General features: G+C 41.3%; 1 protein-coding gene across 6 annotated transcripts in view; it reads right to left on the bottom strand.

The window, feature by feature from the left end:
- Positions 1 to 24,454, bottom strand: part of PIKFYVE (phosphoinositide kinase, FYVE-type zinc finger containing) — a 99,225-nt gene that overhangs the window by 47,114 nt on the left and 27,657 nt on the right. For 3 of the 6 annotated variants that reach the window (XM_037912177.2, XM_037912178.2, XM_037912181.2), the window contains 9 exons: positions 23,146 to 23,303; positions 21,840 to 21,951; positions 19,656 to 19,803; positions 18,992 to 19,159; positions 10,458 to 10,520; positions 7,846 to 7,975; positions 6,080 to 6,260; positions 4,240 to 4,314; positions 3,272 to 3,379 (listed from right to left, as the gene is read on the bottom strand). In XM_037912177.2, the coding sequence (XP_037768105.1) occupies positions 3,272 to 3,379; positions 4,240 to 4,314; positions 6,080 to 6,260; positions 7,846 to 7,975; positions 10,458 to 10,520; positions 18,992 to 19,159; positions 19,656 to 19,803; positions 21,840 to 21,951; positions 23,146 to 23,303 (1,143 nt within the window). The remainder of the gene's footprint in view (positions 1 to 3,271; positions 3,380 to 4,239; positions 4,315 to 6,079; positions 6,261 to 7,845; positions 7,976 to 10,457; positions 10,521 to 18,991; positions 19,160 to 19,655; positions 19,804 to 21,839; positions 21,952 to 23,145; positions 23,304 to 24,454) is intronic. The other 3 variants (XM_037912180.2, XM_043525071.1, XM_043525072.1) reach the window with 1 other exon arrangement.

The following is a 24,454-nucleotide window of genomic DNA, read 5'->3' as shown; positions in this document are numbered from 1 at the left end:
TTTCCTTATCCCTCCCTGGGCTTCTCAACTATTCTCAATACGTGACCAGGGAGTCCCAATCTCCCCTCACCCTTACCCCAATCTACTCCCCTGTCACCCTACAGGTCTGGCTCTTGTCCACACTGTATGAGTCAGATAGCTTCCACCAAGCTGCCTGTATGTGAGTGGGGAAGGAAAGAGGGAAAAGGGGACAGTGGGGGGGGGGGGGGGGAGAGTGTTCTACAGAGAACAGGAGAGACTGTTACCCTGCTCTCAATTCAGGTGCCCGGACCTGACATGGTCCAAGGTAGCTTGCAGCTGAAGAGAAAGTCCTGCTCTGACTTCGGCTCAAGCATGCCTGGCTCAAACAGAATCTTCAGGGAGTTTAGCAGCTAAAGTCTAACAAGTCTCAGAGCAATTTTTCCAAAGGTTCCCAAGCCGCTCTAGCTATGAATTTTCCAGCAAAACACCTGGTGGAAAATGCCAATTTGTCCACAGCAAAAACATTAGATGAAAACGCATAACCTTAGACAAAAGCTGAAAGAAAGCATTTAGATAAGGCTGAAACATTCAATTTTGAGCTTTTTGGAATATGACATTTTGATTTTCCATTTCAATTTTTTAAATTTTATATTTAGAGTTGAAACTGGAACAAAAAGTGTCAACTTATTTGGAGTTTTGGGTCATGTGAAATTTTGAAGCCGTTTCTGGTCCATTCTTCAACAAAAGAAATTTTGAAATTGCAAAACTCCACTCCCAGATGAAAAATCCAGCTCCTGCACAGATCTACTTACAACTTGGCCAGATTTTCGCAGAGTTGGCAAGTCAAGTCCCTGACACCAGGGCAACACTCTGCAAAATTTCAAGCTCTTGCTCCAAAGCATTGGGGAGGGTGGGGGTGGGGGACGACAAAAAACCACAACCTCTTCTACCCCCAAGAAAAAGGTTACCACAACATCCACTTCTTCAGTCTGTTTGTTGTTAAAATCTATTTAACTTGATGAGCATGGGGATTTCTGAATGATGAGGGCCTAAGCTTGCACACTGAGCATGGGTACATGGCTGAGATATCGAGGCCCACGTGGGCAATTAGCATCCGCCCAAAACACAAGGGTTTTGACAATATAATAGTATGTCAGTAACCCTGTTTAGTGTGCACTTGGTTCTAAACTGGATTTACCAAATATGCCCATCCTTTAAAATGGCACTTATTCGCTCGATTTATGATGAGCCTACATGACACATTAAAAAGATAGCCTGTTATACAGTTGAAATTTCTGAATACTATCTTCTCTAATCAGAGTCAAATGGAAGGCGAGTTTAGTTAAGGATCATTTTAATGGGTTAGCAACATAAGATTATTTTGTTTAAAGAAAATTTAAACCTCCAGCTTCCATATATCAGGATAAGCAGGATTATGCATGTGTAGAAAGATTTCATAACTCAATACTTTCATTGAGATTTTCTGGAAGAAGTCTGCTGACAGACAAATAAGAGGATTTGGTAGGTGATAAATATTTATCTGCAGATCATCATCATGCACTTCATTTCAAGTTACCATCTGTGACCAAAAGGCAGTACAAGAGTATCTCCAGCGTCTTGTGTTTCAAAGCGATATTAGGGTATGGATCCTATTCCAATTAGGGCTTTGAGTTACTATAAGTTACACAAATTCCAGTATTAAGAAATTGTTCTGGATGCTCTGTCCAGCTGGCCAGGAAGTTACTGGATGGATATTTGCAAGTATGAAGAATCTCAAGCAACACTGCCTCAAATCCATATCATGCCGAGTTTCGGTGTGGATTTTAATATCAACAGAAAAAGTTGGGATAATTCTAAGCATACGTGATCAAGATTGAAGCCACACCAGATGTACGGATTTATCTTTAATTAGCAGAGAGAAGTTTCAAAACCACCACTTCGCAGCATTAACTAACTCCCAGCATCCATCAGCATTTTTCTGGCATCCTCAACAATTTCAGACTTTGGGGTTCAGCAAGATGGATAGATTGTTACTGCACCTCACACAGTGTGCGAACAACTTTGTGGCAAGTTGCATAAGATCCAGTATTGAAGTTAATTGATCTTTTGACTGTGATATATGCAATTTGTGGAAGAATCCTCCACTGCAGGACAGTTTGTGCTATTTGTTGCAACTTCCACCTGCCAGAAGGAGTGCTTTGGACCATGCTAGTCCCAGTTACCCTCTGGCTTAAGTTTACTCAGATCCACCTAGATTTTCTGCCAACTCCTCTCACCACCACTGTTCCCATTATTGCAGCAAGGATTAGAAAGTTGTTTCCTAGCAGAAATTATTGACCTAGCCTCCATGAAACATTGTTTCAGTTCTCCCATAGCAGTTCCCCCTCCTTCCCCCCATAGTTAAAGGGGACAAAGGGATATAGCCAGCCTTATTTCAAGGACAGCTTTGAAAAGGTGACAGTGAACAATACTCCGAAAAAGAAGTTACAAGCTCTAATTTACTGTTAACACAAGGGATGAATCCTATCCTTTGCTGCTGAAAAAGCTATATCAAACAATGTTGAATTGTATTGCTAATGTTTTAATTTCTACGTGCCTGTGCTAAGCACCAAGCCTTTCAAGGTCTCATAACTGAACCAACAGACTGTCAATCAATGAAGCACTCAATGTAAGGGCTTTCAAAGGGTCACTGTAAATAAACACTCTTATTCAGACTGCTCCCTTCAGAGAGATATCTATACTTTGTGTCTGGACAAAAAGCAGCTCTACCAATTTAGGCATTAAACCCCCTGAAACCTCCCATTAGTGGTGAGAACAGCACACAGTGCTAAAGCAATATTTGTAATTTTCTCCATTATTAGACCAAGCATTGTCAGTTCCCAACAGATTAACACAAATACAGAAGTACACCTGGACCCAGTATTCATCCATTCCTGAGTCTCAGTCAGCTGTTCTGCCATTTTGAACAGCAAGATCCCCGATTCTTAGGCACACTCTATACAAACACACTTCTTAAATACTCATGTTATTGAAAACGGCCATGAATTCCTCTCGATCCATGCAACTCCCCCAGCGTGAACGGGACTCGCACGTTTCTGTTGAGGCCAGTATACAGCTTTTTCCTGAAGTCCCAAGCCCAAAGCAGCTGTGAGTTATCCTTCATCACAAATTCTCTTCCTTCCACTCCACCCAAGCCCCCTAGTGGCTGGAACTGAAGCTAAACAAGTGATGCTCTACATATATGGCTAAGTCATTAGATCATAAAAAGACAATATAGAAAATGTAAACTAAAAATAGAAGATATTCTAACCTGAAGAACAATGGGGTCTATGCAGGTGAATTTTGTTTCTTCTCGGTAGAGGTACTCGATGGAACACTTCAGCAGAAGAATTTTGGGATTTTTTATAGAGGTGTTCATCTAGAGAAAGGCAGGGTAGTTAAAACACAGGGAACAGTCATCTAGGTGAGAGTAGACCCAAGACTCCCTCCATGAGGAAGTTTTTATGAAGCTCCCTCATACAGTTACCCAAAGGTGACATAGTTGCAAAGATGAAGTTCTGCAGCATATCATTCAGATGATCTTTGCAAAGATTTACCACTAAACCATGCCGATTGGGTAATGGCTCCAATCAAATAAACTTTATGCTGTGCCAATCTCATATCAGAGAAAGCAAGATACAGTTTCATCTGTCCTGCAGGACAATTATTGCTCTGTAAAGAGAATGTCAACAAACGAGTTCCTAGTACAAACCCCTTTCTTGCACAACAGATGGAATTTTAATGATCCAAGACTTCCGAAGCCACCAGAGCATACTAGGTCAATCAGATTCTCTCCACCCTGATCACTGGCTTTATTTTACAGACTCATTTACTACATGCCATAAAAAAAAAGTGCACCCATAAAAGGATCTTTTCCCAGTAAATCTTACAGAGCTTAAACGTTTCTAGAAAATGTTATATTTTACAGCTTTGAGGAAAGTTTAGTCCATGCTCTCAAAACTCAGACTCCCTGGACTACAAAGGAACCCCTTTGAATGGAAATGCAATATACATGCGCACACACAAAAAAAAAATCCGCAAATCTACTGTTCAACAGCCTTGAGCAAAGCCCACTCCACAAACCCCTTAGGAGAAAGGTTTTGCAGATCAAAGATGATTTTGTAGTATGTTTACTATCAGTATGCACCATCAAGGAGGAGAAGTCTCTCTTTTTAAATACAATACCCAGTGCAATGCTAAAAAGAATGCAGGCTATTTTATTTACGACACCTTCATTACCTTTTTGTGTGCAACGTTCTTGGTGCAAACAAAGCCATTCACCACCACAGAGTCAAATTTCTTTCCACCTGGGATCTAACAAGATAGCAAGAATTAAAGGCTTTCTGGTTTAACATATTCACTTAATCTCTCTTTAAATTCATTGAACAACATACTATGTAAATTACTTAGTGAAAAAAATTGTATTGTACACCATGCATAGGTTTTTCTAAAACCTTAATTTGCTCATTTCTATTTTTTGTGCTGTTACAGATACAGTAGAACCTCGGAGTTAAGAATGCCAGCGTTACGAAGTGACCAGTCAACCACACGCCTCATTTGGACCCAGAAGTATGCAATCAGGCAGCAGCAGAGACCCAAAAAACCCAAAAACAAACGTAAATACAGTATAGTACTGTGTTAAACATAAACTACTATAAAACTAAAGGGAAAGAATTTTTTTCTTCTGCATAGTAAAGTTTCAAAGCTGTATTAAGTCAATGTTCAGCTGTAAACTTTTAAAGCCACCATCACAACATTTTGTTCAGAGATATGAACAACCTCTGTTACCGAGGTGTTCATAACTCTGAGGTTCCACTGTAATACAGCTCCCACTATTCCAGGTCAAGACCTCTTTAATAGCATACTTTCAGTGGAGATAACAAAAATAGAGCCTGGAAATAGCAGCTCTACATATCTTAGAGCATTTAGAAGAAGTCTGCCAAGTGGCAGAGCCCCAAAAACCACAGTGAAAGGTAGGCATAACAATGGATGCCACACAGGCTCTCTCAATTAAATTTAGGTTGCCTACAGGCATATTTCAGATATCACATTATTGTAGAAATCCCTTTCTAGGTCATCTACAGCACAGCATTAGGTTCTGAAGAGCTGCTCGTCTACTGAAACTCAACCTGAGTGCTAGGAGAGGAGGTAGCAACAAATATGGTTGGGAATAGATTTCATGGGGCTGTCTGCAAAAAGGAGTAGAAGACTCACCTGTAATCTTACGTGGCTGCCTGAAACAGAGGATGGCCTAATGAGAGTAATTTCTGTAAGGGGGAACAGGCTTGTGCCTGGTATCTTTATTCACAGCAGCTTCATGGTCAGGTCCCAGTCTCCTGATGGCCTTTCTGATCCGTGATCACGGCCCTACATTTGTTACAACTGCTGTAGTCATCGGTGCATCTTGCGTAACTCCAAGAGGATTAAGCTACCTCATGGAGGCCAGTTGCTGGGCTTTGTGTGGAAGGGTTAACTCTTGCGTAATAGGCAGTTTCAGGAAAGAGCTGGCCTCCAGTACACTACACAGCAGGCTGCCAAGTACCAAACATCTCTCGTTAGACATGCAAGGTTTAAAAAAAGCCAAAAGGCAGGAAGACAGTGAGCTGTTACTCTTACTTCATCCCACGCCATCCTCTGCAGCCTGAAAGGAAGAGATTGACTCAAGTGCCTCTAAGTGCTTTGCAGCACAGGAGGCAAGAGTCACGTACATGTCCTTCCCCAAAATAGCAACTGTCTTCCCTGAAACATGAGACATCTTTCAGAGGAGCAGCCGTGTTAGTCGGTATTCGCAAAAAGAAAAGGAGTACTCCTGGTACCTTAGAGACTAACCAATTTATTTGAGCATAAGCTTCATCGGATGCATCCGATGAAGTGAGCTGTAGCTCACGAAAGCTTATGCTCAAATAAATTGGTTAGTCTCTAAGGTACCACGAGTACTCCTTTTCTTTTTGCATAAGGCATCTGTTACTCATGCTACTGGATTTGTAGTTTTCAATCCAGACACCTGCCCCGTCAAGAGCCACATCATCTTTATTTCACACAAATTTCCTGTCATCATTCTCCCACTCCCAGAACTCACTTTTTTTATGTGGACAAACTGGCGGATATCCATATCATCGTCTCTGTTCTTGATATCAGGTCGGACAGTCTGAACTACCTGGCAGACCACAGGCACAATGATATCCCTCCAGGATAAGGACAATGACTCATTGTTGAGTAGCTGCTGAAGCAGTGCCATCATATGGTTATGATTAGCTGAGCTGCAGAGGAATCAGAGTGATTAAGGGAGAGGAGGGGAACACACATTGCTCCATCTGAAGCAGAGTGACCTAGAGGTTTTTTACTTCATAGTGTTTTAAATGCAATCAGCAATTTGAGGAAACATCAGTCAGGAGTGTTCCAGGTCACCATCTTGTTTATTTTTTCTGCTCTACAGTAAGAGGCAACAGGTAGCACAGAGAAACAAAAAAATATCTTGATTTTTCCCTACTGGGACAGAATTTCTTAAATACAAATAAATCAAAGAAGCGCACTAAGTATCTAGATCAAGTCCCCCTTGAAGGGAGAAAGTTCAGCTTTTGTTTGACAGCGAGTTATTAATTGTATTATTCTAGCAGCAAAATGCTCTTTGCTGCAACTCAGTTTCACAACACACTGTACATGGGTGGTCAATAAGCAACATCTCTTGGATGCTGTGTGGCAATTTTGCATAGTATCAATAAAGTTCAGACAGGCAGCTCCATTTCAAGATTATTTTTATGTGCTTACATCATGCTATTTAAGGCATGCCAAATATTTTTGGTGGAGTAGGCCCAGAGTATCATGCCACGCAGCATATATTAACAGTGTCATGTGTAGGTCATATTCGGAGGAATTTTGCTTTACATGCAAGGACCTAAGAGTTCAGATATGGACGGTTACCCAACTGTGCTACTTTTTCCTTTGACTTTTGCAATGGACACAACATTATTAGCAGACATGAAAATGACTGGCATGTTTGTAACGTTTAATGACATTAACTCAGACACACGAGCGCAAAGAATTGTTTCAAACCTGTGGAATCACCAAATCATGGCTACAGCCAATTGCCAAACTCTCAGAAGAAGGCGTCCCTTATCACACATCCCAGACAGTAAAATAATGACAACGGCAGACATGTAGGCTGCATGTATGAAAATGAAATCTCAAAACATGTCTGCACTACCAGCTAATTCAGCACTGCTGCGATTGATGCAGCCGTGTTGATTTAGCGGGTCTGGTGAAGATACACTAAGCCAGTGGGAGAGCACTCTCCTTTCAATGTCTGTACTCCACCTGCCCAAGAGGCGGAAGCTATGTTGATGGGAGAGCATCTCCCGTCAACACACGGCAGTGTCTGCATCATGCTAAGTTGACCTAAGTTACACTGACTTCAGTTACGTAACTGAAGTAGCATAACTTAGATCTACGCTAATGCTGCAAGTTGACCAGCCCTCACTAAGCTGTTAAAGGACACTTCTATAGCGCCAGACATTTATGTGGCATTTCACCCAATAACACACTTACTCTGTCTCAGGCTATTGATGATTTAGGACAAAGAAGGGGAGGGTGAGAAGAAATTGGGGAAACTGCAAAAGAGAAAGTCCCAGAACAACTTTTTTTTGGAAGGGGAGAATTTTTACCAATCATGGATTCCTTTCTTGCTTCTCTAGCATATTGATCTTATTACAGAAAGGATTTGAATTAGAGGTAACATTTTCAAAAAAATGTTTAAGGAGTCTAAGTCCCATCAAACGTGAAAGGGACAAAGCTTTTGAAAATTTTATCCTAGACATCCACATCAATTCCCTTTTATGCTCAACTTACAGAAGCCTCTCCATAGCCTGTTTCTCCCCATTCTCTTCCCTCAGCAGATCCAGATTGCTGTGGTGCCAGCCTAAAGGTGTGAAAAACAGCTCTTTGGATTTCTCCTCCACCCTCCGATTGAACAGCGACTCTAAAAAAGGACAGCAAGAAAAGCTTGTTTATACGAAGTCAAGAGCTGAATGCTTACACTTTCCCCTTTTAAAAAGCTCGAAGAAGAGACTTCAACAAGACTAGTTCAGGCCTTCGATGTGAGAGGCTCTTGAAATGTTAAAGTGATGCTGGAAACAAAACAGTGGTAGTCACTGACAGTAATTTAGGTATTCACAGTGTCATCAACTATAGCAGAGTAAGCATGCTATTCCACACTTCAGGCTACACAGCCTCATGCCAGATAATTTGCTTTTCTTCTCTCGAGCCTGCTCATGAGCAGTTCAATTTTAAGGCAGCAAATTAACTATGTATGGCTACCTATATCCCCGTGTTGCTTAAAATAGGTAGTAACTGAATCCCCATATACTTAAGACCTTTTAAAATTAGAACAGTCTAATCTTGTATGATTTCACAGGCAAAAAGCTATTGTTTTGGAAGCCTTATATCCAAAAGTAGCACTAAAAAAACATCTAGTTATTCCACTCAAGTAGTGGAGTTAGCAAAAAGGTCATGTACATAAGAGCACATTCAACTTATTTTAAAATTTATATTAGAACATAAAACAAACATTATCCACAATCAAGCCCAATGGAAATGCATCTCCTGACTAATGCAGACTCTTAGAAATTAAGTAGGCAATTGCACATTACGAGTACAAGATTTTAAGACAGTGGCGATTTAACCCACTAAAGCTAGGGCCAATCATTTGAGATAAAATCCTGCTGAATAGGATTGTTGCTCATAATATTATATCTTGCTTTTCCAACATAACTGAGTGAACTCTTAGAGCAGTCCAATCTTTGTCAACAGAAATCACAATAAGTTCTGTTTAGTCTCTGAACTAACACTACTCAAGTCTCGCAGTTTTGCTAGCAGGCTAGTGAGAGGGCCAGATTCACCAGGGTTATTCCAGTTTTATAGAAGTAAGACTCCACTGAACTGGAGTAACAGAGGACAGTCAGGGCCAGAGTCAGATCTGTATGTAATAAAAATATTGGCCATATGAGGCAAAATCTACTAGGTTGGTTACCTTTTATAAGACCAAAAATAATATCATATGCACCAAAATAGCTTGTTAAGAGCCATGGTTTTTAAAGATCTCCTTAAAATACATGAAGGGAACAGCTGACAATTCGGCTTGAGCTTGATGCCTGGTCAGTCTGCTTTGCTTTTGCCTTTCCCTTTGTGTGGATTCTTATTTTGTGTCTGCACTACCAGCTAATTCAGCACTGCTGCGATTGATGCAGCCGTGTTGATTTAGCGGGTCTGGTGAAGATACACTAAGCCAGTGGGAGAGCACTCTCCTTTCAATGTCTGTACTCCACCTGCCCAAGAGGCGGAAGCAAACAGTACAAACAGTACAGTTCCAAAGTAGTAATAATTCTTAGGAGTAGTTTAGTTTTGTTTTTTAAAATCTGTCCTATTATGTCAAAATAGTTTTTATTTCTTCAGCTTGTAACTAATAGTTACCCTTTAAATTTTCATATTTTATGAGTTTCACCCAAAACGAAATGCTAAAAATCTTAACTTGTCCGTTAGTTTTAATGATTACATTTGATTGCCCTCTCACCCCACAGCACAACTGTATCAAAGAGCAATACTAGACGCTTCACTATCATTATGTTGACTATACGATTCAAATTTAATTTGTGCCATTAGTGCAGAGTTCTGCACTAAAATTTAAATCTTTGCAGCCTAGGCTGCAAGGGGAATGGTCATCTTTTGGACAACTCAATATGGTTACAGGCCATCATCATCATATTTTAAGTAATCCGCATAGGAACACCACCACCACCACCACCCACACTATGAGTATGTGACTAAGAACAATGCTTGTGAAAAAATAAAAAAGACATTTTCCACTTTTAGATGCTTTGCACCTGACACTGGATATTTGTCAATAAATTGCATGCCTTCATATCCAGAAATATGTAGCCTGCTTCCTAATCTAAAAGGGTCTCAAACTTACAGCTGTGTCCAATAGGACTTGCCTTTCAACAGAAGCAACAAGAGAGCCAACATGATTTAAGAGAAGTTGCGCTACAGTGACCTCAGAGATTAGTTTTGAGATATTGGTGGCACAGAGATGTTAGGTGCACACACAAATGTACAAGGAAATAAGCGGGTAGGAGAGTTAAACACCTGATGGAGCCCAGAAAAAAGAAAAAAAAAGAACTAATCTATATGCAGGAACGTTTGCGGATGGTGAAGTGCTAAACACAGCCAGTTACTGTGTAATGAAGGAAACTTCTTTTCAAGGGCATTTAAAAAACAAAGAATCTGACAAGCCCGAGTTCAATCTGAAAGTGAACCAAGTAAGTGGAGAAAGTTACCTAAGTTTCTCGCTATGTGCCTTTAGAATTACTTTAACCAGCCAATGTTTAGCCGAGCTCTAATATCAATAGAAGCTTTCATATCTACATTACACATTCACTGGAAAAAAGCATTTCCATTCGTCTTACCCTTGATGAAAGCGTCACTTATTGAGACCATCTGTTGCCCTCCGTTGTCAGGATTCAAGTACTCTGGAAAGGATAGAGCAGATGGAGATGGGAGGAGACACAGAAAAATGACAGGTTATGCTGGCATGCCAGTATAATTATATTATGTACACACCCACACCACAAGAAAAAATATTACTCATTTAAAGCATTTAGTCATTGCTGTAGCAACAACCTGACGAGTGGTTAAGACAAGAATATCCTCTCATACTTGTTCTGTCAAGGCTCCAAAATGACGGCACAATACTGCTTAAAACTGTTCAGCAACCAACCTAACATGGAGAGTATACAAAATAAAGCATTGGGGGAAAAAACCATCTGCCTTTCCAAGTTCCATGTGGCTAGTTCTCCCCTACATCTACATCTGAAACCTATTAAGTCTTCACCTGAGAGAGACTGTGGAGATACCCAAACACAATGAGGAAACAGCTCTCCTTTAATTTTTTAAGGCACATTAAAACCAAAGGTGTTCCCCCACCCATGCATAACCTTAACTTGGTTCTCAGATTCAACTAAAAGACCCTTTATGAACAACGAGCTCTCTCATAGGAGGGAAAAATAGCCATCTGGTTCCGGGACTCTTCTCAATCAAAGCAGCAGACATGCAATGTGCTCTTCTTAAGAGCTAGAGGGGGGAAAAATTATGCTATACTTAAAATGGATTATGGTCAAAATGGAGAGAAGAAAAGGGGTCAGTCAAAAATGTGCGCACAGCTTCTGCCCTGTGGCGGGGTAGTGGGGCTAGAGGCTTCTGCCACAGATGACTGGTGCCTGCTGAGAGTGGAGGAGTACAGTTTAAAGGTTCAGCTCCCCACACCCCCAATAGCTCGAGTCATAACCCCCCCAACACACTCCCCTCTTACCCTCAGCAACCCCTGCATAGCCACAGCTCACTAGCTCCAGCAGCTGCCATGCGGGGAGGGGGCCCGGCGGCATGTGACTAAGCTAGGCCAGCAAATCCTAGCAAAAATCCAGAGGGGGTTGGGGGGTGTGGAAGGGGCACGGCATGTGACCCCATGTGCCTCCCCCCACACGTCACCTCTGGCAGCAGGGCGGGGGTATCCGCAGGGCTGCAGGTGTGCACCAGCTCTCAAACATCTGAAGATTGTCATATGCGGCTCTGAGGGTCAGTAAGTTTGGTCACCCCAGTGTATAATATATGCGTGCATGTTATGTAATACAAGATAAGTAATTACAGAATATGGTATCTATCAACTTGTTTGCCAAAGAGTTTTCCAGGAAATATCTATCAAAACAGTTATTACCATAACATGACAAGTTAGTAACTATATCCAGCTTTCACAAAACCAAAACAAAAAACCAACAATGCTGTTTAGAGGGAAAAAGTAGTCTCCAAAGTCCCACATAAGCACCCCCAACATGACCACCACCCTGCCCTCCCCCACCAAAAAAATCCTAACGCTTCAAGACGAAGTCTTTTGCTCTGGGATGACTGATGAGTGCACGCTTCCAAGGCGGAGAAATAGAGAACTAAATAAGACAACTGATAAAGTAGCAAAAATATCAGAACTATGCCCTCACGAATTACAACACAAGTAAAACGTTAAAGAGGGACACAGTCAACATAAATTGCATTTCTGCCTGGTAGTTTCATATCTGCTAGTGTTGCAGATACCACCTTCCTCCCCCCCGTTAGGATTATTACTCTAGACCAGTAGTTTTCAACCTGTGGTCCCAGACTACATCTAAGATTTCCAAAGGGGTCCGCACCTCCATTTGAAATTTTTTAGGGGTCCACAAATAAAAAAAAAAAAAAGCTTGAAAACCATGGCGCTAGACTGTAGACAGAGAAACACAATCTCTTCATTTTATTTCATGCATTTGACAGCTCTGCGCATGGAGTCCTTTCTGTTTTGCAAACGGTTAATTACATGTCCTGGAAATTCAAGCACATGCTTTCAGTTCATGTCTGGGAACAGGACTCTTTCCAGCGACAGTGAAACTAGGCAGCATAGAGAAGAAGGAACAGGAAAGAGGAGTGGGCATATGCAAGCATGGTCCCTTAAAAAAATTAAATAAATAAATCAGCAGGGACGAATCCCAATCCAAGTTTGGATATGTTGTCCAGTAGGTGCTCTAAACTGAAGCTTCATACATAATGGATGAAGAGTCCAAAATGGCAGCATCCCCTTCAACTTAGTTACTAATACGCTAATATTTTGTCCAAGTAGAGGCTGAAATGAGAGTGTCTTTAATAAGCTGTGCACAACTAGTTATACTAAAGGCTAGCTGACTACTTTGCAGTCTGCCCCATTTAGGGGATAGCATACAACTACCCTACACCAGAAGCATACTAGAGACTAACCTGTGACATAATTCCTCCCCAAACACCACTTACACTAGAGTAAGAAGTAAGTTATTTAACCTCTTTTCACAGAGCAGCTCACTTACCCTATATACCCTGGATAGCAAGTAGAGGGCAGAACCAGGACTCCTTCCCTTGCAGTAGTTTCCCCCGCCCCCACAGCTGGAGCCTCAATGTGAGAATCTTACTCCACTATGCATTGTAGGGGCTATGACAATCTAGCCCTAAGTGAGGGTTACTTATTAGGAATATCTGAAATACATATGTTGTAAATCAAAATGTATCAAGATTTTATTGCCATGCGTTTGGGATGACCACATTATTCGTAAGTGGCAAAGCCACAAGTTTGTTACTACAGATGAAACCAACATGCAGCAATAAATGTTTTGTCACATGCTACCCCCGTCCCCCGCATAATATGGTATATTTTGTTTAAGCCCTGTTTCAGGAAGTTGTTTTAATTTTTGTATCCTTGTCTAACAAGCTAGATAGCTTTAGCACCCATACAGAGGCCTCCCGGTGACAATAAAGTCAGAGCCAAGTACACTGTTTTGTTTGAGAGGCTGTCTCTAGAAAGTTAACCAAAATTAGTTTTTTAAATAAGTCCACGTGTGTCACTTTGTGAGGCCTGACATTCAAGAGCAGGGCTGGAAGAGAGTGCTGTGTATCACTGAAGGTGGGACTCAAGAGTTCCAGCTCTCCCCCATGGAAGCGAATAGGTGGAGTTTCCAGCCACAGCAGTTCATGAGATATTTTACTTCAAGATATTCTGCCCTGAGGTCACAGCCTAGCATTAGTCAGTACCGCACCAGTAACTGTTTTGTATCCCTGCTTATACCCATGATGTGTTTTGTTTTGGGGAGCAAGGAGCATGTGTGCTAAATCATAGCTTGAAGGATTAGATTTTTATTGATAAGTATCGGTAAATGTCAATTTCACCACACACAAAAAATTTTCCATTACAATCATTAAAATTTACAGATAGCAAAGTAATCAAAATGCCACTCGAGAACTTAAGACTCAAAATGTAGTGATCTAAACTTTTGAATCAGGCTAGTTACAAATGGACTAGCAAACGAATAGTAAAAGCAAGTATGATTCTCTTTAAAGATATTTACATTGTATATTTTGACAATTTGTGTTTTAATAGTTTATAAAGTTTTAACTTCCTGAATCTCAAGGTCTGTCATTAAATAATTGTCTGAATGTCCCACACCTGAAATAAATTAAAAATAAGCATCTGTCAAAGTTATAAAAAATAAAAATCAAACTCTACCAAGCTTATTTATAGACCAGAGCTGAGATCTAAAAGTACCTTGGAAGTTTGAAATAGATAAAATTAGTCTGTTCACAGATGCAGGCTATAAAACAATGCAATTTATTCCATAGATTCTATATAGCTTTTAAATAGGGCTTCATGGGTAGAAATAGGATATACAGGAAACTATTCAACAACTTCAATAATTCGCACTGTCGAAAAGGGGTGGAAAGAGTTAAAACCAATCACAATAGCCATGACCATCAGGAGGAGAGACAAAGCTTTTCTTCATTGCTACGGTAATCACTATAGATCACTAATAGCAATTTAAAATGTCTTAAAATCATCCTGCATTAGCAAAATGAATATATGCCATTTTCCCTTGGTGGTGACATGCCCCCAAATAGGCAAGCCTGGGCTTGCCCTCACTCACCATACACGGACCAAGACAGCTTGGGACATTAGACTGAGTGAATACTTCTACGAAAGCTTTGGTTAAAAACAGAAAAAAAGCCACAAGACACCTTATTATGGACTGCCAACCCTCCTTTCCCCTGTTCCACTGCAATTTTATCCCCTTTATGTCTAACTCCACAAAGGTGAAAACTGCTCTGTATTGAAGAGACTCTGAAGATAGAATTGTCAAAAATTGACATAGCATCTACAAGGTGAAGTCTCAAAAAAAACCAGTTTAAACAATGAAAAAAGTTTAGCTGTTTTAACACTAATTCACTTTTAACCACTGAGCGGGTTTTCACTGAATGAAACACAAGAAGAGAACATGATGATCAAGTTCATTTTTTTTTTTTTTTTTTTTATCAGTTTCACTTTCTGGCTTATAAATTAACAACCTGCGGCAGCATTTGGGCTGCACACCCAAGAAGTGAATGAAATTTGACTCCAAGGTTATTGTATTGGAATTTAGTTTCCTGGAAGTGTCTGATATTATTGAGTCTTTAATGTCCTTACATAGACAAGTCCCTATACCGGGCTCAGTAACAATCAAAAAGCAGCATTAGAATACCAAAAAGTTTCTAGTACATTATAGACTATTGCTCTACAGCTGTCCCCTGTATGCACCCTGCAATTTCCACCAGTCATAAGTAACTTTATACTGCAGAATTGATTACATACTTCTTAGAACAGATGCTTTGTCCCTACTTTACCTCCCCTTTCCCCATGACCGTGACTTATAGATTGTGTGACAAAACCATCAAATTACTTCCTGCTGTAGGAGGGTGTGTCACCACCAGTTCTGCAAGTTCCTTCACGGTAAGGAATAAACTCACTACCATGTAAGATAACAGAAGATCCTGACTAAAACAAAGCCAGAGACTAATTCCCGTCATTTTCATAGGGCAATGTCACAATAGACTGCATCCAGCATCAATTAGCTGCTAAAGGTTCACCTAGGTGGGGATACTTTGGAAAATTAATCCAAATTAGTTCATTAATTTCTTAGGAAGATTATTTTGGCAGAACAGCCACCAAGCAAGATTTACTTACAAGTGATAGTGCATGCATCTGACCTCTGCTGTTTTAGCAATTTCCTTTTGCCATCATTCATGTTTTAGGAGATCATCCATTTAATTTCCCTGAAAATACAGTACAGTTTCCCCATGTCTTGACCAGCCTAGTTTTAGAAGCCTGGAACAATAGGGCCAACACTCCGTTCTCTAGTCCCTTTTGAGATTTTCACAGTCTCACGTAGAATGTCAGGAAGGGTTTCTTGTCTAAAACATCTAAGCGTTTCCCTTTCCACTTTATCCCACAGCCTCCCTTAGAAGTTCTCACTCTACAGGACAGGAACTATAAATATGTAGAGTCACACAATTACTGGCTTCGAATGTTGTAGAATATCTACCCCTAGTTAAACAATGCTGTACAAAGAGACCCAGATTCTGATCAACCTCATGACAATTCCATCATCTTCGCGACATTACTCTCACGTTTACATTGCTATAAAATTGCCTGGATATAAATTTACTTATGCCAGAAATTAATGGAAAATTCCAGATTTGGTTACACGAGTTCCAGACACAGAGGAGCTCCATTAAATTCCCCTTCATCTTGTAATGCTTGCCTTAACAGCCCAAAACTACACTGATTTCTTTTGTAGTGCCTGTAACCAGGCTTACCATCCTTTAAGACAAACTGCAGCCCACTTCCTTGCACTTGGGAGGGGACCCTCAGGTATAAATGAGACTCAGCCATAGCCATACAGACTTGCATAGCCATACAGACTTACAATGGCAAGTTTAGTTCAGATTTACTGAATTCCAGGTTTCTCCCTCTTAATAAAAGGATCTTTTGAATTATTCCCCCTCTCTCACCAGGTATATTAACTTCCACTTTGAGTCTCATTTTGTTGTTTCCACCTTTTCTAATTCCGCAAGTGTCCCAGCTCCTCCCAGTTTAGATTCCCTCTACAGATTTCATTCCAGCGGTAACGCTAACTCTGCCCACAACCCATTGCAGATTTCTATCAACCCACTTATTTCTGTCCTTGGAAAGCAGATAAACAGCTGAATTTGGCAAGTGATGTCTTTAATAATTCTAGGTTTCAGAGTAGCAGCCGTGTTAGTCTCTATTTGCAAAAAGAAAAGGAGGACTTGTGGCACCTTAGAGACTATGCTCAAATTAAGATGCCACAACAAATTTATTTGAGCATAGTCTCTAAGGTGCCACAAGTACTCCTTTTCTTTTTAATAATTCTGTAATCCTGAATGTGTGGGGGAGCCCAAGAACAACATGCCTGGCTTATATTCTTTGGTCAAACTTCACAACTCTATTGAAGAGTAACATTCTGAGGCTACAACACAGCAGAATCTACTTCCATAATAAAGTTCTCTCAGATTGGCAGAGACCCTGACATTTTTTGTTTTGTCTTCCTCTGCAGCATGGGGCATGGGTCCCTTGCAGGTTTAAATTAGTGTAAATGTGGATTCTCCGTAACTTAAAGTCTTTAAACAATGATTTGAGGACTTCAGTAACTCAGCCCATAACCTCTGGCTATTATAGGAGCGGGTCTGTGAGGTTCTGTGACCTACAATGTGCAAGAGGTCAGACTAGATGACATGAAGGTCCCTTCTGACCTTAAAGTCTAGGAGTTAACACAAAAATTTAGGCCTATGCAAAAAATAAATAAATAAATACAAAAATCCCACAGGCCACTTAGGATCACATTTTCCTATCAGTTTATAATGGGTAGATAATGACAAATATGATATTCATCAATGTGACAGGAACATAAACATACAGCTTCTAGAGAATTGAAGCCCACACCCTTCTGAAAAGAAGGAGAACAAGGAAAGAAAAGATTAGAAACATCTGCATCAGCAATTTCCAAGATCTCAGAGCTCTGTAGTGGGAACACACTTTCCTTTTAGGTTTATTCCTGACTGCCCCAGCTACTGTACACTGTGAATTAGATGGCTTATCTTTGATTCCAGTTGTGTGTGCTTGCTCTCAAATATCTAGTTTTATATATTGAATAAGGTACAGTGGACAAGATTTTCAAGCTTAAATGCCTTAAATTAGGAACCCACATAGTAAGCTGTGCCCATAATGGTCAGTGAAGTCAATGGATGCTGCTGATAATCTTTTGAGGGGAAGAAGGTGGGGTCATAACATCAGACAAAACTAGGCTATTATCGAATATAAAGGCACTCCGCTTTTGAAAGTACCTTCAGCACTTTCATTTTTACAATGCACCTATTTTCCTTTCCTTCTGGACGGACTTTAGCAGGTACCAGCAGTGCCTGCTGTAGATACTTGAATTTAAGGTTAGCCCACTGCCAAAGGGGCTTTTTCATTTTTTGGTTGCTAACAGTTGCTGCATCAAACTCATTTTAGGCTGAAGCTTCAAGTATTCTCTGTCCAACCCAAAATTTTTCAGAGCAAACCATCTGTGAACAAGTGAAAAAAAAAAAGCTTTTCTGTCCTAATTCACCCCAACAGAAACTTTTCCATTGTATTTACATCGACAGCTGAGGGATGCACTCATTAGGAGCATCGCAATTAAAGATCCTCTACTCTGCTAGTGAACCTTACAAGAACTGTGGACAGACTCCATAATCAAAGACTTTTAAATGCCCATTTGAAGAAATCAAGGACAGGAATCTGCACAGCTGTTGAAGCTGCAGGTAAGGGAAAGGAGAACAGAAATAAAGAGCCACCCCAGCATTTAAAGGAGCCACCACAATTATTTGCAAACAAAAACAATGGGCCAGACTTTGTTTCAGTCAGCCATAGTCTGGTTCACAGTATATTATAACAGAATGGGAGAATAGGTGATATTTTCAAATAGATTTCACATGCCTTTTCACATTCCAATTTAGCATTCATTTATAGAAGAGATTTAAGAGTTACTCAGCGGTTTGACTATTAGATTTGTTAATCAATGCATTTTATAAAAGGATAATTGGACCAACAGTGGTAAACTGATGAAAAGAGATGGAGGCATTAAGTTTTCTCCATCACTAATGGTGATTAAAAAAAGTGGCAGTCTGAATTTTTTTTTGTAAATAATCACACCTTAAATTGGCCAGATGGGAATCTTCTTGGAACACACACACTTATGATGATGTCCCAGTTAGCTGAACAAGACAATATGTCTGGAACTGCCATGCTGTGAAAGGAGAGAGAGGAGGTAGCATGGTATCCTCCAACTGCAAAGAGAAAAGCCACACAAGAAGTTGCACGCTCTTCAGAGAAGGTGGCATAGTTGGTTTATTCTGAGCACCCCTACAAAGGTAATCGTGTCAAGAGGACGTATGCAGGTGGGCTAACTAAAAAGATCTCATATATACACCCATCAACAAGACAACTACAGGTAGTAGTGGGTAAACTCATCAGTGTCAGGGCACCGCTCTCCATCATGTGCAACTCCAGCTGGTGACTACCTCGTACCTTTTTGGTCGGCAGGGTGAGGGGGCACATGTGGGTACTTGGAGTGCTTCTTGATATGGAAGTTCACGTTGTCCAGCTCCACGTTCAGGTTGATGGAAGCGGCTGAGTCACTGTCCATTGCGGACTGGAAGCTGCTGACTGATGTGCGCTTGCTAGGGCTGGCGGAGTCTTTTAATGTTGGGTAAGGGGGAAGATACAGGGAGGAAAGGGGTTCAAATGGGTATCATGAGGGTATTGGAGAGGAGAAAAATTGTCTTTAATACATAAAGCCCAGTGTGCAATACTAAAAGGGATACAGTATTTTCAGTCTTAAATCTGTACACTTCAAGATAAGATTAAGTATTGGAAGGAAGTTCTATAGATTTATTTTAAAACCCAAGTGAACATTAGGACAGGGTCTGTCTTGACACCCCGAACTAGTCTGTCTGTCTGCTACTGTAATCCAGAGAGTTTATACTAATTTGGAAACATCAAGTTTTACAAACTGATTAGAAAATACTGTATCCACCACAAGAAAGAGGAGAACTAGTGAGGTTTTAGTTTACTTGGAACCTTACAGCTACTACCAGCAAAGTAGGACTTTCACTTCCATTACACACACAAAAAGAGAGAGAGTTATGCTAATTTGTCATGCGAAAATGGAAGAGAGTCAGTTGAAACTCACTGGCCAAGTTATCCTCCCCTTCGTCAGCAATCTGTTCTGTGTCACTGTCATCAAACTTGATGTCTTTGAACCAGGATGGCTCGGAGTGCCCCTCTACGGAGTTCACCGAATCACTGTCTGGAGAGGGGGTTTCCGAGAACTCTGTGCTCTGGGAGATCAGGAAAAGAGAAAGTAAATTTAATTCTTCAGCCCTTCTGGGATGTTAAGCTGCTTTAGAAAGGCACCACTATGCACTGATCAAAACAGCAACAGCTTACATTTATATTGTGTCTTGCAGCCTGAAGCACTTCACAAAAGTAAATGTATGCACACAGTGGGATAAACTTATCACCGAACCACCCACCACTTGAGGGGGGGCAGCAACTGTTTAGGACAGGAAGCGAGTACCTCTTTATTCTGCCCACATCAGTCTTTGCTTCTTCCCCCAGGCACCTCACCCCACTCTCACAAGTCAATCATGTTGGGGAGGGATAGCTCAGTTGATTGAGCATTGGCCTACTAAACCCAGGGTTGCGAGTTCAATCCTTGAGGGGGCCATTTAGAGACCTGGGGCAAATATTGAGGATTGGTTCTGCTTTGAGCACGGGGTTGGACTAGATGACCTCCTGAGGTCCCTTCCAACCCTGATATTCTATGATTGAGGCAAATGAAAGACTTGCAAGTTTTCTATTCACCCCCACAACATGTTAAGAGCCTGCACAGATTTGAGCGCTAGGACTAGAGCAAAGGAGTTTGGCAAACTCTATACTTTACCCCCATAAACTGACCATGCTGATCTGGGAGAAGGACACGCACTTTTAGCCCCTTGAACAATTCTGTGACTGGCCAAATCAAGTGGGGCTAACTGATTCAGTTGAAAGCCAGGTTTGGCCCTCTAAATCAAGAGAGTAACTATTGTGAAGCAAGGCCTTGGGATCTGATGGCAGGGAATCCCAGAGAGCAGACAGCAACTTCAATCTACCCCCCCCCCACCCCCCGAAAGACAGAAATTTCCAGTCACCAAAGGAACTGCAGTTCTAGTTAGAATTTCCTCCTTTGAAACTAATGCAATTGCTGCAAAAACAAATTCACTGATACCAATTTAACTCCACTGAATTCAGTTGAGTTACTCCCAATTTATACAGAAATAGACAAGAGGAGAGTCAGATGCAACTTCCTGCTGACTTTACACACTACAGGATCAGAGATCATACAAGAGCATGACCGGTAAACCACAAGTTAATCATGAATTGCAGACTATATACGACCAACTATAACTAAAACTTTCTGTTGTTTCTTGACTGGTAGAAGTCATTGCATGAATCAAGACAAAAACTAATGGTTTTGGCAGATCTTACACCTCAGCATATCTCAAGCAGGACAATGCCAGAGCCCAGACAGCATCTTCAGTCACTTCTCCTTTACTGGGGCCCTGACTTTCTTTCTCCACACTGCAACTCAGGCTCAGAATAAAGAGAGACCATTTATATACCAGGGTGGAGAAACCCTTTACGCAAAGTCTTCAGATACTTTACTGGCAACAATAAGTAAATTAGGGAATTCAATCTCTTCCTAAACCCATCAACTTCTTTTGATCAGGAATTAAGCAATTAATTTCCCAAAATATTGTCTAAGAGTTGGAACGATGGTGTATTTTTTAAGTCTTTATGAAGAACTTGTCAAAGATATCATTGTTCAAAGAGACAATGGCCCTTTCTGGAAAAGCTACATGCTGTATCACAAGTGACATCTACTCCTAGAGTGTGACAGCGGTTCTGAATACCGGCTATGCTATTCAGAAGCCACACTGGAATGTGCTTACCATTGTGACTTTAGACTTTTGTTGATGCAATCAGAGATTTTAGAACCCCTCCTCCTTTTTAACTTAACATACGTGTGGCCACCCTTTATCCTCACAGAGGAAGCATCACAGCTTCCTTGCCTGACCTAGTTTCCTCTATGACCTTAACTCAATTAGTTTACATTGGTTTAATGAGATTATGAGTATTTCCACACACTCATAACACAAGACAGAAGCAGCTGGCACAGGGACAGCACCAAGAGTACAGAGAACATGAGGCAAGCTAGGCCTAGTTCTCTTGAACCCTAGGAGCTAGCAGAGCATACAGAGGAAGGAAAGTGACAACAGTTCGCCAGCCACAACTGAATCGGCATTCCAATGGCAGCTAGAAAAGGTTTCTGTACCTGCAGTGGTCTGTACAGAGCATATTCATCTCTAAAGATTTGATCATGGTGACTGACACAATCCAGCCAGCGTCCATCTACCAGTGCTTGTCCTATTGCAATGGCTTGAGCTCTAAGGGCAGAATAAGAGACAGGCGAGTATTAAGAGTCTGGTTATAAGTGTGTATGGTTTACAGTACAAACTTTTACCCAAAAAAAGCATAATTTAGCTCTCCTTTATTTTGCATTATTTGTTAGAGAAAAGGTACTTATTTAGAGACAATTTGGTGAGACAGTGAATTGAAAACATGACTACAGCCAGGAATGCAAGTGTTTCCCACCTATATGTTTGGCTGTTGATTTTTGGAACTGCTGAACACCCTCCCCCACCCAACTCCTTGCTGTAGGTACTCAGCACCGCTGAAGACTTAGGCCCATGCTGTGCGGGCTTGAATCATCTCGATTCCTGCCCTTCTTAACTCAGCAAGACAGGGATAATCCTTTACAAGCCCTCAGCACTGCAAGGCAAACATACAGTGCTATACGGGATGGTAAGCTGTTACATTGAAGACCCAATTATCCCTAGATCTTGGGGCCATCCAAAGCCTACAAATAGTTAGAGGGGTCCTGAAACCCACCCCCAGGCCAGCCAGCTATAGCAGCAAGGTTGTACTCGTGCAGCTAAGAAACACAACTGCAATATCCACGCAGCACAGTTGATCTGATCTTTTGTTGATGGAGGTTACATTATTTAAAAGTGGAGACTATCACTAGAGCATCTACCCAAAAGGCATGGCTTAGTTCAACCAACATTAGGAAACCTTTAAGAACGAGCTGATCAGCAATTATGAAACAGAGCACAGTGTTCCAAAAACAGAGACATTCTTAACAGCAGTCTCATGCCAGTTTTAGTGATTACTATTCTCTCACTGTCCCCTCTGCCCATTTCAGTCTGCTACTCCCATTCTGCTCCCTCCCGGCCCCCCAGCTACCTTTCCCTTCCCACTGGGAAACTCCATTCCCTTGGGCTAGTCGTCTGCCCTAGCTTCTGACTCGACTTGCCCCTTCATTAAGTTATGTGCTGTCAGAATTAGCAAATGAGCTAAAGACATTCTTTCCCTTGTTCAGAGGAAGGGGGGAGGAGGAGGAGGAGGAGGAGATCAGAGTCTCATTTCCTCTCTCCATCCACTGATACACATGCACACTCACTTTAAAGGGGGAATATACCACTGGGGGGGAAAAAAATTTACACACATGCCAACCAACACCGACGATGAGTGCAATGGCAGATGGGTTTAATTTAAGCATTTTTAAATATCAGGAATACCTTGTGGTAATGTGTCCATTTCTGATGAGCCAGTTGACTAGTTCCTTTCCCACAATGCAGTTGGGATGGGTCCGCAGCCAATAGCGGTGGTCCTGAAACTCCATCCCACTATTGTGATGGCAAATTTTCTTCCACAAATCCTTTAACTGGACAGAGTCCTGTGTGAGAGAGAGACAGTTACGGAGGGTTTTAGAAAGACTGACCTTGCAGTTAGATACAGCTACATCAGCACAAGCCTTCAAATTGGCTCCTGAGCAACAGCCTTCCAATAATAAGAGTAAAGTCGAAGCCGTTATGTATTTGCTTCTAAATAAGCAGTGTACATCAGCTGCTATTTAAGTCCTTTCTTTTACAGCAAGTGATCCTACACACTGAGAATGAGGCAGCAAAGATCAATTCAGAAAGAAGGGAAGAATTTTTGCAGTAATATTTTATACATACAGTCAAACAATGCAAAAGCTCACTGTGTAAGTCAGGCAAGTACTTTCCTAACAGTAAAGCTACCATGCTGAACTCCCTCTTCCAGCCCCCTGGAACTGGGGGCTATGTAGAAGACCAAGGAACACTGAATCTTTCTTCAGGTAAAGCAATAAATGCTCTTCTGAACATTCTGTGCTGTTGACCTGAATGCTGCACTCAAGCCTCTTTCCGAGCTCTCTTTGGTCAACTAGTTAAGGAGATCCCTTTGAGAATGATGCTTTCTATGTTGCCATTTTGTTCAAGTAACTTCTACCATCCCATTTCTATGGACGAATGCCTCTCCACCATCTCCACTTATTGCCAATTGAGAGGCCAAATCACACTACCTAATCCCTACTTCCAATCTTCTGTACCCCCTTCTGAATCCTTAAGGTTCAGGCCTCCATCCATTTTGATGCAAACACTCCTTTACCTGTACTTCCTCCATAAGAGCAGCCACGGCTGGGCAATCAAAGCTAGTTTTCTGCATGGTAAGACACCTCTAGGACCTCACTTTCCATTAACATAACCAAGGGCCCAGGACATCCATGAACAGGATTTCCACACACCCCACGATTCAGGTTCTCTCCACAGATTTCTGGTGCTAGACAGCTCTGAATTACAGGGTCTGATGTGTTGGTTAGTTACACTACAACTTTGAATCATGTTGTCATAAAACCGCCTGACACTAGTATGGCTGTAGCCTACCTAACATTTACATTGGTCATGGCTATGTCTCTGCAGGCCAGAACAACTCTTCCCCACCAGCACACCCAGACAGTGCTCTTATCCTTGTGGATGGATGTTCCAGTCATTTGAAAGGACATGCACCACAGGAAAAGATCTGCAG

The sequence above is a fragment of the Chelonia mydas genome, chromosome 11, assembly GCF_015237465.2.
Source record: "Chelonia mydas isolate rCheMyd1 chromosome 11, rCheMyd1.pri.v2, whole genome shotgun sequence".
Taxonomy (NCBI): Eukaryota; Metazoa; Chordata; order Testudines; family Cheloniidae; genus Chelonia; species Chelonia mydas.
The sequence above is the reverse complement of the archived record's forward strand: the minus strand, read 5'-3'. Positions and strand labels throughout refer to the sequence as shown.